General features: G+C 38.7%; 2 protein-coding genes across 2 annotated transcripts; one reads left to right on the forward strand and one right to left on the reverse strand.

Moving 5' to 3' along the window:
• Window positions 1-492: 492 nt before the first annotated feature.
• TPRKB (TP53RK binding protein) lies at window positions 493-4,706 on the reverse strand. The gene is made up of 4 exons (XM_064702805.1): window positions 4,448-4,706; window positions 3,889-4,011; window positions 3,434-3,610; window positions 493-2,615 (listed from the first exon to the last, which is right to left on the reverse strand). The coding sequence occupies exons 1-4, from the start codon at window positions 4,586-4,588 to the stop codon at window positions 2,529-2,531; spliced, it is 528 nt and encodes a 175-aa protein (XP_064558875.1). The 5' UTR covers window positions 4,589-4,706; the 3' UTR covers window positions 493-2,528.
• Window positions 4,698-8,734, forward strand: ALG10 (ALG10 alpha-1,2-glucosyltransferase). The gene is made up of 3 exons (XM_064702804.1): window positions 4,698-4,929; window positions 5,182-5,379; window positions 7,177-8,734. Exons 1-3 carry the CDS (start codon window positions 4,765-4,767, stop codon window positions 8,230-8,232), a joined length of 1,419 nt encoding a protein of 472 aa, XP_064558874.1. The 5' UTR covers window positions 4,698-4,764; the 3' UTR covers window positions 8,233-8,734.
• Window positions 8,735-18,144: the final 9,410 nt, after the last annotated feature.

Below are 18,144 nucleotides of genomic sequence, written 5' to 3' on the forward strand. Positions count from 1 at the left end.
CAATATAAGTACATGAGATAGGAGAGCGACCTACACATTCTGACAGCAGCACAAAAACCCCCAGTGATCAGGGCTGTGCGACAGGCAATGGCCTCAGCATGCTGAAAGTCAAACAAAATCCCAAATGCACCCTACCAAAGGAAAAAAAAACCCTAGAACAATTGAACACACATCATGTGTTCACAACAATTGAATGCACGTCATGATGTAGCATTAAATTGTCAAATTTATAAATTCTGCAGGAATAATCCTGCCTCTGAAGCACTGGAGGGCCAAATAAGGTATTGAAAATACTTCAGTCTCCTCTTTCACCTTGTGATAGAGGAGATGAGGTATGAAAGTTCATAAGTGACTGCTGCAGAACATTAAATGTTTTGCAAAACATTTTTCTTAAAATTTTGCTTTCCTTGAAAACAGCCTTAGTTGATTTAACGTTAACACTAGAGATCTAAATTAAGTTATTTTTAATGTGTTCAGAAAGACAACTGTATCTTTGCAGGGTGAACAAAATCTACTTTTATTATCAGTTTTTGTAAACAACTCATTTAAGTTGGATAATGCAACCACATCTTGTGAAAACCGGTGGTCTTGCAGGGCATAGTCTTCAACACAAACAGCCTCAAATCATCTGCCTGACTGAATGACACTGGAGACTTCAACTCCCAAAATAATTTCCTGTAAATCCACTCATGAAAACACCTCATTTGGGTCTCACAGTAAATCACAATTTAACTTATGTCAACAGTAATGAGCTATTTAATTCTCTACACCAATGAAATAGATGGAGAAGTAGAAACTGGGAACTCAAGTTTGGAATTGGTGTGTCAAAACTTTATGTAGTCATAATTTTATTACTATTCTCCTGTACTAAACAGACTGGACAGATGTTTTACACGTGCTCAAAAAAGGCAGTGGTTTAAGTAAGCCTGTCTGCTGTTATTTTAAACTAACAAAAACATTGCAGTTCAGCCAGTGAACCTTATGATATATTCCATGTACCAACTGGACTGTCAGAAAAGGAAAACAAGTCTCTTTATTTTCCATGGTCATTCTCACATGCTGTTGTGACAGACTTTTGAAGACTCAAGTCCTTCCAAGCTCCATTTTTTACTACTGCATCACATTTCCCTTTAGAGAGGATGATGCATTCTGTAAAGCCATCTTTACAGCAAGATGTCAGCACAGCCATTTGCCCCTAATCCTTTGATAAACCTTGTCATTCCCTTAGTATTTTGTAACTAAATTTGCCATTGGTTTGGTTGGTAAGAAAAGGATGGGACTTGTACTACTGTGTTTTAACTAAGGGAAAACTTAAATGAAATCAAAATGCAAAACTGAAGCTGTACATTTCTGTATTAAACACAGAAACACAGACAAAACCATGTCTATATGTTAGTTCACTGGTCTATTTACTGTACTATTATGAACTCTAAGGCCTACCTCTCCTTCAAAATCTTTGTGTAAGAATGTGAGGCATTCTCTTCCAAAGATCTTTTAATTACACAAATCATAATACCTCAGAAAACATCAGGAAAAAAAATGCAGACAGCTGTAATTTTATGCACATCTTAGAAAAACAATACACCATAATAATAACAATGAGTATGGATTTCTACCTAATTAGGACAGTACTTAGGATGCTTGCATGTGATAAAATGATACACATTCACAGCTGTTGCACCTGGTGACTACTGGAAATCAACAGTCCTCCTAGTTCCCTTTGATGGCCTTCCCTAGCAGTGGTTCAGAACACCAAGTTTTATGTCCTTTAAGAATACTATGTAAGCTCTATTGACAATTCAATGGATACAACCTATGGTGGAAATTTGTCTGTGAATTCTGCACCTGTAACCAGGCTCTAAGTTCAGCATCATCATGCATAAACCAATGTCATGAAGTAAAAGCTCCTTATCCTTTATAGCCAGCAGTGGATGACATCAGAGTGTCAGGTGCTAACACCACCACAGCACTACCCACTGACCTCATTCTTCATTGTGCACATCTCTGACACCCCTGCTGCACACTGCCACTGGCTGGCATGGCACCCTTCCTGTCCTCAAGGGGTGGGTAGCAACTCTGTCCCAGGAGCACAAAGAGGGAGATGCTGCTGATTGTTTATGGAAAATTTCCCCTTTCTAATCCATCAGAAATACTTGGGCTGTAAAGATGCCTTTTCTGGCAGTAGCATTGTTAAAAGGATATCATCCATTGGGTTGCCAAACCAAAACAAATCAGAGCACAGTTAACAAAAATGATTTACAATGTTTGAACTCTCTCTGGGACTACCAAAACATTTGACAAAAGAAAGTACAAATTTCCAAGCCTTTTGTTTAAGTTCAGCTTAAAGTACTGCCAACTCTCCTTTGTCAAGAAAAAGGACCACAATGTCAATGGCAAGTTCTGCTTGGCATGCTGTCTGTGCTTAGAACACAGCTCAGGTCACCCTTGTGTCCAAGCTCGGTTAAAGCTCAGATGTCATCACACTACTCAGTACTACTTCACTTCCTCTGAAATTTATTTCCACCTTTTCACAAAACATCTTTTGTTGACATTCTGCAAACAACACTATCCAATAAGGTGCCAATTTTTTCTTCCTGTGGAGTGACTTTGTACATCTGCAAAAAAACAACAAGAAAAACAGGAGAGATGTATAAGGAAGAAAAAAACTGATGATGTACCTTCTAAAACTATGTACAATCAAAGATTATTGCCCTCTCCCCCACTTTTATATTGGAAATTCCTATCTTCTTGTGACTGCAAGACAAAATTTGGACTGAAGCAAATTCTGAAACTGCAAGAATAAGGAAAGCTATGAAACTGAATAAGAGCAGCACTTAAAGCTCCATATGTTAAATGCTATAATTTGTCCAATTTTATTTATGTGTCTCTTATCAATACTTTGACAGACATGATAAAGATGATTGAAGTTACTTGAATTTTATCACGTAGAAGGCATATGCTTCAAAATACCTATTTAGCATATGGTAATCTCTTAAGAGCATAAATTCCCCAAGACAGCTCCTAACAACTAATTAACCTGTTCCTATTTTAACCACCCCTTCTGGGACTATCTATGTACTTAAGCTTATGAAAATGCTCAGGACTGAAATTTTTAATTAAATGAATATTTGCCTGAAAAACAGGAATCAAAAGTTCCTGGATGGTAGGCAGCAATCAGGAATTTATTTTTATGCTCTAATTCCCTGGCAACATTAATAATTTGAAGACTTAAACTTTGTGATGTTAGGGTGTGACAACTAAAATTTGTTTCAACTAAAAAATTCAAAGAAATAATCAAGGTCCACTTAAATGAAGTTTTCAGTTCTGCTAAAGAAATACAGATCCTAAGTTAATTTTGTCAGTTGATATTTAATCAGACAACTAAATAAACTGTCCCTTTTCTCCATGTCAGTCCTCTCTTTTGGCTACACACCTTTTTAACTTTGGCAGTGTCTGTTAGCTGGGGGAGTTCATCTAGGGAAACCTGCTGGCCTTCCACCTGAGATGTTATATCTGCCAGATTGATGTTCTTGTCTCCATCCACAACCAGCACAATGAGCACTGCTGTGTCGCTGTCTGAAATGCCAAACTTTTTAAATGCATCTGAAATCTGAAAAAAGAGAAAAAAATATTATGAGTCAGTTTCTCACTACATATCAGGAACCTTTTCAGTTACTGCGTCAGATATACCAAGAGTATAAACTGACAGACATTTTACATTAATGGAATTCTAACAAGCTACAAACCATAACAGTACATTAAAAATAACAATTAAAAACTTCTTCTAGTAGCTTTATAGAGTGTTAAAGGAATACATGTACCTAGTTTGGCTGTGTGGATCTTAGCAAGCATTTCTGGCAAAAAAGAAATTTGTTCAATAGATCTTACATTGTTGCTCGGTGAAAGGCTGAAAATAATTTCTGCATAGAGCGTTCTGGTCTTCATTTTACCTATCTTCTGTAGATGCACTGCTTTGTTGGCTGCCACAAGAATCTGAAAAGGATCTACAATCTGTAAAACACCAAAGAAAGAGTTATACAGAATTAACTTACTGTTTTGAAATCTGAAAAAAATTCTGACCACTTCATTTTGAGAGCCTAATTCTAACAAAAAGTAAACCTAGATTCTGAAACTATTTATGGGTTAAATGAGAACAAAGGCACCAAATAGTAGATTTTAGACAGCATGAATTAATTAGCACATGAGGCAGGTTTAAACTCCACCAAGCAGGATGTGAAATTAATGAAAACATAATGTTTTTGGCCAATCTTGCCAAGGCTGTTTAACAGAGCCGACCCTTTCAGCTGTAGGACGCAGTATTGAAACCAAAGGCGGGCACTTGCAGGGCCGGGGGACGCGCAGAACCGCTCGTGTGACAGCGACGGAGAGCCCGGGCCGGCCTGGCTGAGCTCCCGCGGACCTCCCGCTCTGCCAGGACAACACTCACCATCGCAGGGTTTATCAGTGCTCCCTCGATGGAGCCTTCCATGGCTTTTTTCCGCAGAGCAGCGGCATTTTTCACGTGCTGGAAGAGGAGCAGCGTGACGCTGCGCTCCGGGAACAGCTCCAGCCGGTGCGTTCGCTCCATCCCCGGGCTATCGCCGCTCGGCCCGTGGAAAACACAGCGCTAACAACACGCAGCCACGGAGACCAAGGGCTCAGCGCTTCCCACAGGAATCCCCCGATTCCCGGCCCCGCTTCCCGGGTGCCGCCCCTCGCCCCTCCCCGGAAGAGCGGCCCCGTCGCGGCCGGCGCGGAGCCGGCATGGAGCGCTACGAGGCCTACGGCTTCTCGGGAGCCATGAGCGGCGCCTTCCTGCTGTCCTGCCTGCTCTTCGCGGCCGTCAGCCGCCGCCAGCGCGGGCCCTACATGGACGAGGTGTTCCACGTCCCGCAGGCGCAGGCCTATTGCCACGGCCGCTTCCTGCAGGTCAGGAGGGGCTCATCCTTGCAGCAGCGGCGGCACAGCAGCGCTCGGGCTCGGGGCTGGCCGGACGCGGGTTGTGTAGCGGTGGAGCCGCAGCAGCAGCCGGGCAGGGCAGAGCTCAGAGCCCTCAGGGCAGCCGTGCCGGGAGCTGTCAGAGCCTGCGGCCGAGCCAGGGGTGGTGTTGGGGCGGTGTGGCCGTGTCGCGGCTCGGGCCCTGTGGAGGCAGCGGCTCCCTGACGCTGTGTTCCCTTGCAGTGGGACCCCATGATCACCACGCTGCCCGGCCTGTACCTGCTCTCAGTGGGAGTGGTGAAGCCCGCGGCGTGGCTCCTCGGCTGGACGGGAAGCGTGGTGTGCTCTGTGGGAATGCTCAGGTTTATCAACCTTCTCTTCAGTGCTGGGAACTTCTACTTACTGTACTTGCTTCTGTTCAAGATCCATCAGAAGAATAAGGTACGGTCAAAATAAAGCAATGTTATGTACTCGTGCAAGCAACTTGGATGGCTTAGTGTGTGTTCCCTTCACTGCCTCAGTTTTATGTAACTGCGAGTACCACCAGCAGTTTGGCCAAGAAGGCACATTCCTATTCTCTAATTTCTTTTAAATGTTTTTTTTTTTCTTGCACGAGGTGCAATCCTCTAAAAATTCATTCTTGCACATATGTAGAAGGAGTCCTGTTGAAATAAAAGTTAGTAGATATGCAGACTTATTATCCAAAGGTCTGGATGCTCATGTCATTGGAATTGCTTAAGTGTCTTACACAGCTTGAACAGCGGCTCCTCAGCTGCTCTGTGAGCAGCCTCTGTCATTTAAGGGGATTTCTTATTTTTCAGCTGCAGGCATTTGGATTTGGCCTTGTTGAATTTCATCATATTTTTGTTACGCCATTCCTCCAGCCTCTGTGGGTCACTCTGGATGACACTTGTGCTTTTGAGCAAATTGCCTGGTCCTGCTTACACAGTGTTAACTACAGACTTGGCGACAGTTTACTCTTGCCTATCTTGTCTTTGATAAAGCCATTAAATGGGACAGGTCCCAGTACTGATCCCTGTGGTCCTTGGGTTGTTACTGTCCTTTGGGTAGAGTGTAGCCAGTTCATCATCCAACCAGTTCTTACCTGTCCTCACATCCAGACCATAACAGTTCAGCTTGCATACAAGAATGCTGTATATTTAAAAATCTAAAGCATCCATCACTGCAATAAATAAATTGTTTTAGTGGTTAACGGCCTATTTAAAATCTTGCACATTAGTAAAGTTACTTTTTTGACTTTTAACCTTAAAACATTTTTTTCCTGTTCCCTGATAACTGAAGGATTCCTTTACTACAAAGAAAATTGGTGTGTTTTCTTAAAGGAAATCTCTTAATTTTTAAGCTAATGATAACACTGTACAGAATTAGATCAGATTAAATAAATGGTTTCTACTTTTAATTTTATACTTCAAAGTGGAAACATAAATGTAAGAACAAGTTTCATGATGGTAGTCTGAGCATTTAGTTGTCTTTTGACATTTCTTTGACTTCAGTGTTTTCTCTATTCCCCTTCCTTGTAAGATGATAGGTGGCTGTTTCACCCCACACTACATCATTCAGAAACATCATGCAGCATTTTTTAGTGTTGTGATTTGTGGTGTTGTCATGTAGTGAGTGAAATAATTGGGAAGAGTTTTTAACTGCATGGCTCCTTTTTAAATTTTTTTTTTTCTGACTCATTAATTATAATGAGGATAAATAATAAAGGCTACATCAAAGATCAGAAACTTGGAGTTGGCCTCTCTGTGACTGGGTTCAGAAGAGGTGATAGCAGAGGCACAGAATGGTGCTGTCACACAGACAAACAGAATCTCATGGTGAGATTGCAGGGGAATAAACCATTGATTTTGTCTTCTGCCCATTGATGCAGCCCTTTTATCCAAAGTATGGGAGCGGTTATGCCCCCACCATGATTTTAATACCACAAATATGGGCACACCTGACATATGAAAGAAGTGGGTGTATTTTCATTGCCATCTTTTTAAATCAGCTGCAGTAATGTTCTGTGCTTTTCACTTGGATTTTAACATTGTGTAACTGTATAAACATAGCAGGAACTTAAGAAAAATACAGCATTTGTGCAATAATGGAAACAAAGAACATAGGAGATGTTATATTGTGTTAATAGAATTCTCAAGAGTTATACTAGTTTTCTTTTAATGTACTATTTTATTTTATTGGGCACTGTCTAACCACATTTTTCTGCTTCTTCTTTAGGCTGTGTCTGGTTTCCAGAGGATCTTGTCTGCATTAACACTTGCAGCATTTCCCACCCTTTATTTTTTTACATTCCTTTATTATACGGATCCGGGATCAGTATTTTTTACTCTTTTTTCCTATTTAATGTGCCTTTATGGTAACCATAAAACTTCTGCTCTCCTTGGATTTTGTGGCTTCATGTTTCGTCAGACAAACATTGTGTGGACAGTTTTTTGTGCTGGAGATGTTGTTGCAGAGAAGGTAAATGAAGCCTGGAAGATTGAGTTGCAGAAAAAGAAAGATGAAAAGATTTCTTCCAGGAAAGGATCATTTTCAGATTTGACCAGAATACTGCAGTTTCTTGTTAAATATCTCTTGTCACCCAAAAATTTAGTTACACTTACTGCTTTAACTTGGCCATACATCATTTTAGTATGTCTCTTCTTTGTTTTTGTCTTCATCAATGGTGGAATAGTTGTTGGTGACAGAAGTAGTCATGAAGCCTGTTTGCACTTTCCTCAGCTGTTCTATTTTCTGTCCTTTACTGTTTTTTTTTCATTTCCTCATTTATTGACCCCTACTAAAATCAGGAAATTCCTGTTGTCATTGAAGAAGTACCCTGTGCAGTATAGCTTAGTCACTGTCATCTCTTTGTTCCTGATCTGGAAATTTACCTATGTCCATAAGTATTTACTAGCAGACAACAGACATTTTACATTTTATGTCTGGAGAAAAGTGTTCCAAAGACACGAGCTTGTAAAATACCTGTTAGTTCCTTTCTATCTATTTGCTGGCTGGAGTTTTGCTGATACACTGAAATCAAAATCAATATTCTGGATCTTAATGTATTTTGTATGTTTATTAGCAGTCACAGTTCCTCAAAAATTGCTAGAATTTCGTTACTTTATTTTGCCATTCTTAATATATAGACTCAATATTCCATTTTTGCCTCTATATAGACAACTTCTGGAACTGGCATTTTATATTTTAGTAAATGCTGTAACTTTTTATCTTTTTCTAAATAGAACATTCCAATGGGAAAATAGTGATGAAGTACAGAGGTTTATGTGGTGACTTTTTTGATACTTTTATACCTGTAGGAAAACACAGTTCTGTTTCAGGACTGGACTCTGGAATGAGACAGTATGTTTTGCATCATGTAAGGACTATTTTCCCTAGCTGGAATTGGGAAGTAAGCTCTTTGCTTACATTGTTGTAACCAAATGCAAGATCTGTTATAATGTGAAGATACTCCACATATTGAATTTGTGAAAATGTAAAAATTCAATATGAGGGGAAATGTGAGAACACCTTTCTGTAATTAATGTAAAATAAGGGAGATGTTTACTGTCATTTTTCATTATAATGAAATATTATATAACATGCCCTTGAAGGTAAAATAGTTTATAAGTATGTTCCAGAGGTTTCTTTTTTACAAAAGAAGGATTTCAATCTATTCAACCTTTTTGTTTATTTATCTGTGTTCATATTTATTCCTCAGATCAGGCCATTTTCTTCTAGGTTTACTAGTGGCCAAAGTATAAACCACTATTAAAGTACAATGTTTTCAAAGCCTCCTATGTCTCTCTGAATTTTCATTACTTTTTTTGTTAGTAAATGCTTACAGTAGTTTTGTAAGCAGAATAGGCTCTTAAACCACTAGAGAAGTTTAAACATTTTATTTCAAACTGATATTTAGCAAACACAGTGGATGCTGTGTGTGTGCACCTCCTTTGGAGGAATAAGTGTTGCTGTACAATAAAGCACAAATGGCAGTTGGTAATGTGAGAAAGGGAGCAGTTTGCAGATGTCAGACTGCAACGTGCAGTGCATTGCAACCCTCTTAAATATTGAGCTTTTATGTGCTGTGGCTCTGTGCTCATAGGTTTGTGCTGAAATCGACTCTGAGTGCACTTCTGAGTTGCACTGAGTGTTTCAAAGATCTTTGGTGTGTAATCTTCAAGAAGTGCTAATGGCATTATTGAACTATTCTTTCAAGTATTTTCCACGTTTAATGGAACTTGAGTGTATATATTCTGTTTGACAAAGGTGAAATGGAATGTATATATATGTATGTACATATATTTAAAAGCATCTAGTGTACACAATCATCAGAGTAAATGAAGGCTTTAATAGTTCCTGTAAGTAAATCACTTATATTAAGTCTCAAAAGTATTTGATTGCTACAGTATGTGGCAGGGGAGAGTGGTCTCCAAAACTTCAGGCACTGTGTAGCTTCTTTGAATTCATTATTGTTCTCTAATGATAATACTTCAGCCAAATCTGTGCAAACATGATATTATTGCCACACAAGTCGCTTGGAATAGTTTCTCAAGAGGTCAGTTCTGGGAGTTACAGGCTCAGGTCAGTACTGTTACTGGTTTCTTTTACCCCACTAAGATCCCTGTCCTGGCTCCAGTTCCTTCCCTGTACCAGCCCTGTGATGGGTGTGGTGAGCTCAGATTCTCATCAATGCCTCTGCACCCCTGTTTCTCCCAAGGAAACCCTCCAGCCACTCTTCAATGAGTAGATGTTTCTGTTGAATTCAGGATATTTGCCAGGTCACTTTTTGCTTGCCAGTCTGGTAATTTGTTGTCAATGTGTACCATAGGGAAAGCCGTTTTCAATCAGTACCTGTTTACTTCTTCACATTGAAGGGACAAAAGAAACCTGAAATGGATTGCTTTTGAAGGATCCAGTGTAGTTCTGGCAGAGTCCAGGATGTCGTGTTGTGGTTTCAGTATCACAGATTTGGGAGGGGAAGTCTTGTGTGCCTTCTGCTTCCAGTTTTGTTTTTGTATGCCACGCCAATAAAATCATAAGTTAAAGAGCATTTGCCTGCTTAAGTACAACTTCATTTGTGCCCTGAAATACTGAGTTGGAATGGTAACATGGAAAGGCATGGGGCTCTGTCTAGTATTCCAAGTTGTATCTTAGACCCAAAGTTTTTTTCTGGTTTTATGTAGGGGAGCAGGTGTAAATTCCCTTGAGAAAAAAAAAAAGTCCCTTGCAAAGATCCCTGTATATTCAACAGGTGTTTTATCCATCATGTCTGTTTTTACTGGTTTCAAATGCCATCTTTGATCAACTCTGTTGAGAGACTGTTAATGATTCCTATTTTTAACAGAAGTAGCAGCTGTGTTTCAAGTGAAAAGAACCACTTTAAAGATATACAATTTTAAAAACAATTTAAAACTTTTTTTTGTTGTGAAAATTGAATGCAAAACATCCACCAAAATTTAGAGCACAATACCTTTCTAATGAGCTCCATCCCAGGAGACACTAGAAAAATGACACATAGAGAGATGTCTGTGACCTGTTGGGGCTGTTTAAGCAGTAATATGAAATGGCATAATGTTTTATAATGGAATTTATCATCATACTTACAGGTTTTAATTTAAAAGTAAAATCATCCTTAATATATTTTGCTGTCTGAGTTGATAAAAGTTTATTTAAAGAGGGAAGTTGATGAATTACTAAAGTAGGAAAGGAGAATGTATTTGTAGAATAAAGCTGCATTTTCACTTTTGTCTATGAGCCTTAGGGTGTTTGCAGGTAATATTCAATGTTAGCCAAGTCAGTCCAGAAATCAGAGGCATTATATTGTACCAGAACTGGTCATAAAGCCAATTCCATCAGTATTTCCTGGAATTTTGACAAATAGCAGTAACACTGGTGAAATCCATTGAAAAATGGATTTTAATATTTGGTATTTTGCCCCTGAAATATTTCCATTGTAGTTGTTTTAAATTTGTTAACTGTTTTCCTTAAAGACATGCAAAAAGGGGCTGTGTTTATCCTGCTTCATGTTGCCAAGATCTTCTACATTCAATAGAACCATAATTGCTTACTTTAGGTTAATTCTCAGCAGGTGTCAGTGAAATTTCTTACAACAGCTTTAAAATGTTAATTTCTTGTAAATTTTCTTAGTTATCAGTTTAGAATAAAATCACACTAATTCCTTGAAATATTTAAGGTAAAACCAAAAATAACATAGCTAACATTTCTATAATGGCTGCTTTGAAAAAAAGGCCCAGTTTTAATTTTTCTTAGAAATAAGATGATTTTTCAGTAACTGTTGGAATAATAAAGATAGCTGAACAGTCACAGCATGGCTGAATTGTTTTGAAATGGATGAAAAAGTACAAAAAAGTGAAACTTTGTTTCTTTTAGTTAAAAATATGTTGTTATTCAGTAAGATAGAAAATTTGATAATGCTTTTTGCTGTGAACTGCATTTCCTGCTGTTTGTGTTCTATATTTCATTCCTCATTATTTCCTTGACAACACATGTTCAGAATTAGCAAGAATTTTATACCATAAGCAATGCTGAAATATTTTTTTCTGTTAATTTTCTAGAGAGTTGATAAATAAGAGTCATAAGGATGACTTCAGTTAGAAAGTAAGGAAAAAGTGTTTTGTAGTGTCTGGGGGCAGTTGAATTTTGTCCTGCTAATGCAGTTGTGGTGTTTTTTGTTGTTCACAAGGTGGCAGTCCTGTGCTGTCCTGTTGAGGTGACCAAGTGCTTCGTGCAATGCTGCTTGAAATCCATGTTGTTCCAGGAACACGTATAATTAGAAAACTTCAATTAGCTAACTGATTTAGCTATAATATCCTTGGTAGTTTTAAATACATAGAGTATGTTAAATTTTACTAGAACAAGTTTTGTTCGTCTTTAAAGTGTCTTTCCTGCATTTTTTTCTGTTGGTGAAATTTTCATGTCTGCTCTAAGAGAGCAAAATGAAACTTGAAATCCTAATGTTGTAAAGATGTTGTTTCTAGCAGATTTCCTTTGGGTGTTTTATTATTAAATTTCACAGTATTCTTCCTTTCTTTGCATATTCATTCTGTTTGTTTCTGTCTAAGAAGAAAAAAAACCCTGAAGGACAAATTGAGAAAAGTGGAATAATTATGCTGTTGAGACTGACACATGGTGACTTTCTGAAATATTCACTCTTTTTTGGGTGATGCACATACAAACTATAAATGCTGAAGTCTCTGTTGGCCCTATGGTAGTCAATATACTGTCTTTTAAATACATCATCTAGTTTTCATGTAATGAAAAATTGTAAAGTCCAGTCCATGAAAATGCTTCTAATTATCTTAAACTTTGGCTATATTCAGCATCCTAAATTTTTTTGCCTGAAAAACATTGCAGTCCTTGCTCATCCCTTGTTAGATAAGATATGCTTTTTATTTTCAATTCAGTGACATTTTTCTGTTACCTGAGGCATGTTTTATGGAAAAACATCCTTCTCAAAAGTATGCTTTAGATAGATGCAGATAATTGGTTTTGCTAACAAATATCCTTTTGCAAACAAAAAGGATCTGTGTAAGACAAAAATGCTAATTTACCTAGCCATGTGTAGCTAAAATGCCCTTAATTTGCCAGTTTTTCTGCTTGATCTCAGAATATGCTCAAGACCTCACGCTGTTCCTTCAGCTTCCCAGATAGTTGGGATACAAGGAGCAGGAAGCAAGAGGAAAAATGTTTCTGCAGGTCATTGTCATGGCAGTGCTGCCCTAGCTGGGAGTGGGCAAGGCTGCAGGAGTCAGTGGGTGCCTCTGGCTGTGGCTGGCTAAAGTACCTGGTGATGGGGATAGCTGCTTGCCATACACGAGTGGGAATGTCTTCTCCAACTGCAAGGAGAATCCACTTGTTGCTAGAGCTGCCTGGATCTCTGGGAGAATGATCCTGCTGAAATCTGACAGTGAACTGGTTCATTGGAAGTTTTAGGACTTCACTGTGCATCTGTAAATGAAAAAACTGTTCTTGCTGTGTTCAGGAAATGTGAGCTTACTTGAAACACAGCTGAGTATTCACAGATAGCAAAGGAGTTGCTTTCATTTTTATGGTATCATAGAATCATTAAGGTTGGACAAGACTTCTAAGACCATTGAGTCCAGCTATCAACCCACTACTACTTTTTTCACCACTAAACCATATCCCCACCTGCCACATTCATGCACTTTTTGAAATCTTGGAGGGATGGTGATTCCAGCACTTCCCTGGACAGCCTGTTTCAAAGCCTGCCTACCTCTTCCATGAAGAATGTTTTTGTAATATCCAATCTAAACTTAAGGCCATTTCATCTGGTCCTCTCCCTTGTTATATGGGAGAATAAACCAGCCCTGACCTCACTACAGCCTTGGTTCAGAGACCACTTTCAGACACCCTCTTCAGACCTATGAGTTTAATATAAGTAAATCACATTTTCCTGCAATTTCCATTTGACTCCCATTGAATCTCAAAAAAGCATTGTCTGTCTGATTTTCATGTTGTCAGTTGCCCAGATACTTTAGTGGGTTTATGATCTACTTTGGACCTGTTTAACATAAGAGATTTGATAATCGGGATGCCTTGGTAAAAACAAGCAGAACTTTGAAGATTTTGGGAGGATTGGATCAGACTGGTGACAGGCAAGAAGATTGAATCAACTTGTACAAGCAAGAGATGTTGCAAAAGGTATATGTTTATGTGATGATTAACCCAATCATTGTAGTAAATATTACTAGCCTTCCTAGAATAGTATATCAGCATATGTCATCCACAGTAAAATGGGATTCTGACCACCACCCACTCAGTCGTCCCATCTCTCTCTCTCCATTGCTGATAGGTTTATAAAACAAAACTGATGTGTCTTAAAAAGTAAACATTGTTAAAGCAATGTTTCCCATGTGCTCTATATCCTGGTTTTAAGTAGATGTAAATTAATATCCCATGCATTTAATTCAAATTGGCTTGAACTCCTTTTAATAAGAGCAGTGTATGTCTTTTCAAAGATGTAATTATGAGAGTTCATGTCCTTAGCTACATTCACATCTTCTGTAATGAAATTACATTTTGACATTTTCATATCAACCCTCCTAAAAGTATTGTCATAGAAATAATCTTGTGAAAATATAATGAAAAAGGAATGGTGATTATCACTGGCAAGAGTCTAATTTTAGGGTGATACTTCAGACCTGCAAGTTTGGTACATGCAAATCATGCTGCATTTTCCTGTGTTCCCATCAAATCTCAAAGCAGTGCCTGGCTGAACTGCAATTTAAATGACAAGTTTCAAAAGAACAAAGGAAACACAGTTGGGAACATCACTGATTCCAGGGGTAGCACTTCACCCTCAGGGTCAGTGCTGATCAAATGCCACCGCATTGTTGGTGTGTGCGAGTGAGCACAGTATAACCACAGTCCTGGTGAGGGGCAGCGAGGGTGTTTGGCATGCTGCATGTGGGATTCCTTCCTTTCTAGCTGCTCTGTGCATTCCTGGGCTGCTACAGCACTACATACTTATTGCCAATAGCATTATTTTACATTAGAGACAGTTGTGAAGGTGAGAATTCATCTGCCAGACATCTCATTGAAAGCACCTTCTAGTGTGAGCTGCTTGCTGGTGCCAGGCAGGGCCCTCCTGAGCTGGGGAAGCCTCATGTCCAAGCTTGAGGCCAGGATGACCAGAGTTTGAGCTGATTTTCCTGGCAGCCACTCTGCTAGCTAAATTTGAAAAGTTTCAGCCCAATCCAATGTGTTGCTAACTTGCTTTAAAAGCTCAAGAAGCCTTGTGGAATTACCTTCTCTCTTCAGGTCCAGCCCCTGGAGAAAGAAACAGGAACACAACAAAGGAAAAGGAATTTATTTGCTGTTTATAGTAAAAAGTCGGATGTATCCTTACTAAAACTGTATCAGTGCACATTTGCTTCAATAACAGCGAGGTTTGTTCTCTTAATTATTACTAGGATGGAATTTTCTGCCTTCTTTTCTGAAACAAGGAAGAAGGATAGTTTGCTTAAAACAAAAAAGAAATTAGTTGTCTGGCAGTTTTCTTAAGAACTAAGAAAATATATTTGAGATTCTGGAAGCAGCTGTTGTCTGAGAGAAACTTTAAGTTCATCTTCAAGATAAATACTAGTAATTTCACTTCTTCCTCCTATACTGCTTATAAAATATATATTGCTTAAACTCTGTGAGGGTGGAAGGGGATGTAGCATTACGATGGCCTTGTCTGGCTGTTTGCCTGACAGGAGGCCACAAAACTTTATATAAGAACTCCTACCAAGGAGGAAGTTACTTCACGTTATGTAAGTGAATCCTGTGGAGTTTAATATTTTGAAGCTGGAATGGAGCTCATCTTTTGAAAACACACTCTATTTAAAGCAGTCAAGTAGTGATGACTTCGCCATTTTATTAGACAAGCTTCTGCAGAGATTAATTACTTCTACTCTTAGGAACCTTTTCTCTCTGGTTGTGATCTTCTTGCTACACCAATTGTGCAAAGACAATTCTCTCCATTTTCCTCCTCCACTTGTGCAGATACATACAATTTATGCTGGTGTGTGCAGCTCACAGCACAACAGCTTCTTAACCTACTGACCTACAGAGATACGATGATTTGGCATCCCAGATTGCTTTTCCCTAACTTTATTTTCAGCACATAAAAAGTTATGATTAATATAATTGGAGACTTCACAAAACTTCTGAGATCTTTTTCTATAAGGAAGAAGTATCATCTTCCTAGACCTGTGCCCCCTGCTCTGTTTAGCTGAAAGAAAGTCTGTGGTACCTTTTATGCATGGATACTCTCACTGTGAGGAGCATGCTGGCTATCTTGTACATGAAACATCAATTTTTGACTTCCAAAGTCAATCTACTGGAAAAAACACTCCAAAACAAATATATTCATTCCCACAACAACTGCTTTAATCTTTGTTAGTGAAGTGGCTGGAGATATACACAACAGTTTGCTTGCTTCTCCTTGATTATTACTATGTTAATAGTAGGGCATGTGAAGTTTCAGTTTGGCTGAGCAGTTTTTGGTTTGGCCATTTCCTGTAGAGCTCAATGAAGTTAAATGCTTCTGGAGGCAAATTTAATGGATTGATTACTGTCTTAACCTCTAAAGCCAAGGCTAACTCAAGTAGCCTGCTGTTCTATTGAGAGGTTGGCTGTGTTTGCCTTGAGACACAGTTTGTTTGTGGAGTTCAAGCACAGGAATTTTCTGTCAAATTAAAAATAAATGTATTCAGATTATGAGACTTCTGTAAGGAAGCCTGCTTTTCTTATCCTTATAGTGACTAAACCAAATTTCGTTTGCCCTGATGGGGCTGTATGTACTCTCTAATACATGGAATCACTCTGCCTGAGGGCTAGGGACTTCAGGCATTGTTTTAAAGAGCTATCAGATCAGCTAACTTTGCAGGAAGCCTTTGATTTTGAATTAAAATCTCACCACCACCATCAATTGGTGGGCTCATTCCTCTTGCACTTTCAAATTCTAGCATTATAATTAAAACTTCTTTGTGAATAAAGAGTCTTTCTGGAAAACAACTGTCCATCTTACTAGAAATTAAGTCTTCTGTAATCCTTAGCATGCAATTACAGCAAAGATCAGTTCAAGTAAGCCATTTGTGACTGAATCTGAATCAAAGATGTTAACACCTGGGAAGATTCTACCTTGTTATTTAAGTCACACACAACAGAGTACATGATGCTCTTGAACTTTCTTGCCCGTCAGTTTGTCAGAGAATAAGCAAGCAAGAAAAGCCTTTAAAGTCAGTCCTAACATCTAACTGATAATCTGCAGTTACTTGGCAAAAAACTAGCCTGTCAAAATCAGCTTCTAGGCTCTTCCAGGGGTTTTGCTGTGATGGATCTCATGACAAATGTTCTTCAGCCCTTTTTGTGTTTTCTTTCATGATGCAAGGTCCTCTTCCCTCAGCATGGCTTTATTGCCTCTTGGATGAAAAATTGGTTTGGAGGTCTATTTTATTACATTAGAGAAGTGTTTATGCATTAACACAAGTAATACTTCGACCAAATGGATCTATACCCTGCAGTCAAAATGCAAACAATAGTGTGTATTGACAGAATCTATTCAATACTTTATTTTCTCATTAAATCTAGCATAAAGTAGACAGGATAATTTGGTATCAGATTTAATCTTTCATGCTACTTGGCAAGTGTATAGATATTGACAATTTGTTTGGTCCTTTGAATATATACTTCCGAGGCAGAGTTGAAGAAGGTAATTACAATCCAACTCTCTTTTCCATTACCCACACACTAATTTAATTGAAGTTGTAGTAAGTGCAACTTCATGAGATGGATCTATTTTCATTTCAATACTGCATTCTCTGAGGACACTAGAGGATATAAATCAACAGGAACTACACACTAAAGAAATAATAACGCCTTCTGGAACGCTTCAGCTGCATGCACTCAATCTACAACCTGAAAGAACAGGCATAAAGACCTTACAGATTTCTGGATTTGTATATCCACTAGAATATAAAATGTTAAAAATAAAATAAAACTCAGGGCAGTGACTACTTTTTTTTTTTTGTAAAACTGCTGTTTGATACTTGCAACAATGGAACAATACAAGGAAATATGAAGGTGAAAAGATTTCTTTTTAGAAATTTTCTGTTGTCAGCTCTTATAAGGTAGAAAGCAGCTGTGCCCCAAATCTGAAAAGGTGGATCTACTTGTTCTTGTGCTCATCTGCATTTTTATAATTCTAAATACCTTTATTAATCTGATATTTTCCTTTGAACCTTCACTAGAACGTCTGTATTTTGATAACAACTAAAAGTAAAAACTGTAGGATTCCTGGTAAGTTGCATGGAGAAAAAAGACAAAAGTAAAATAAAATACTGGCTATGGCACTCGATGCCATGGTTTAGTTGAGGTGTTGGGGCATGGGTTGGACTTGACGATCTTTAAAGTCTCTTCCAACCTAGTCATTCTGTGAATTGTGTGAAGTAATGCTGTGTGCATTTTCAGGAAGCCTAGGCCAGAAATAAATTCCATGATAAGAGCCCCTCAGCCTCCACTTTCATCCCTCTCTAGGGTGAGTGATCCTGTTCCTCCCACCATAGGCTGTACCTCTTTTTCTTGTTCTTTCTTTTGTGCCAACCTCTCTTCTCCATGTAAGCTTGTGCCACAGACTGTCCACAGCTGTAGCTGGCTTTATCCCAGCCACCCTGGCAT

This window comes from Zonotrichia leucophrys, chromosome 1A, assembly GCF_028769735.1.
Source record: "Zonotrichia leucophrys gambelii isolate GWCS_2022_RI chromosome 1A, RI_Zleu_2.0, whole genome shotgun sequence".
Lineage (NCBI taxonomy): Eukaryota > Metazoa > Chordata > Aves > Passeriformes > Passerellidae > Zonotrichia > Zonotrichia leucophrys.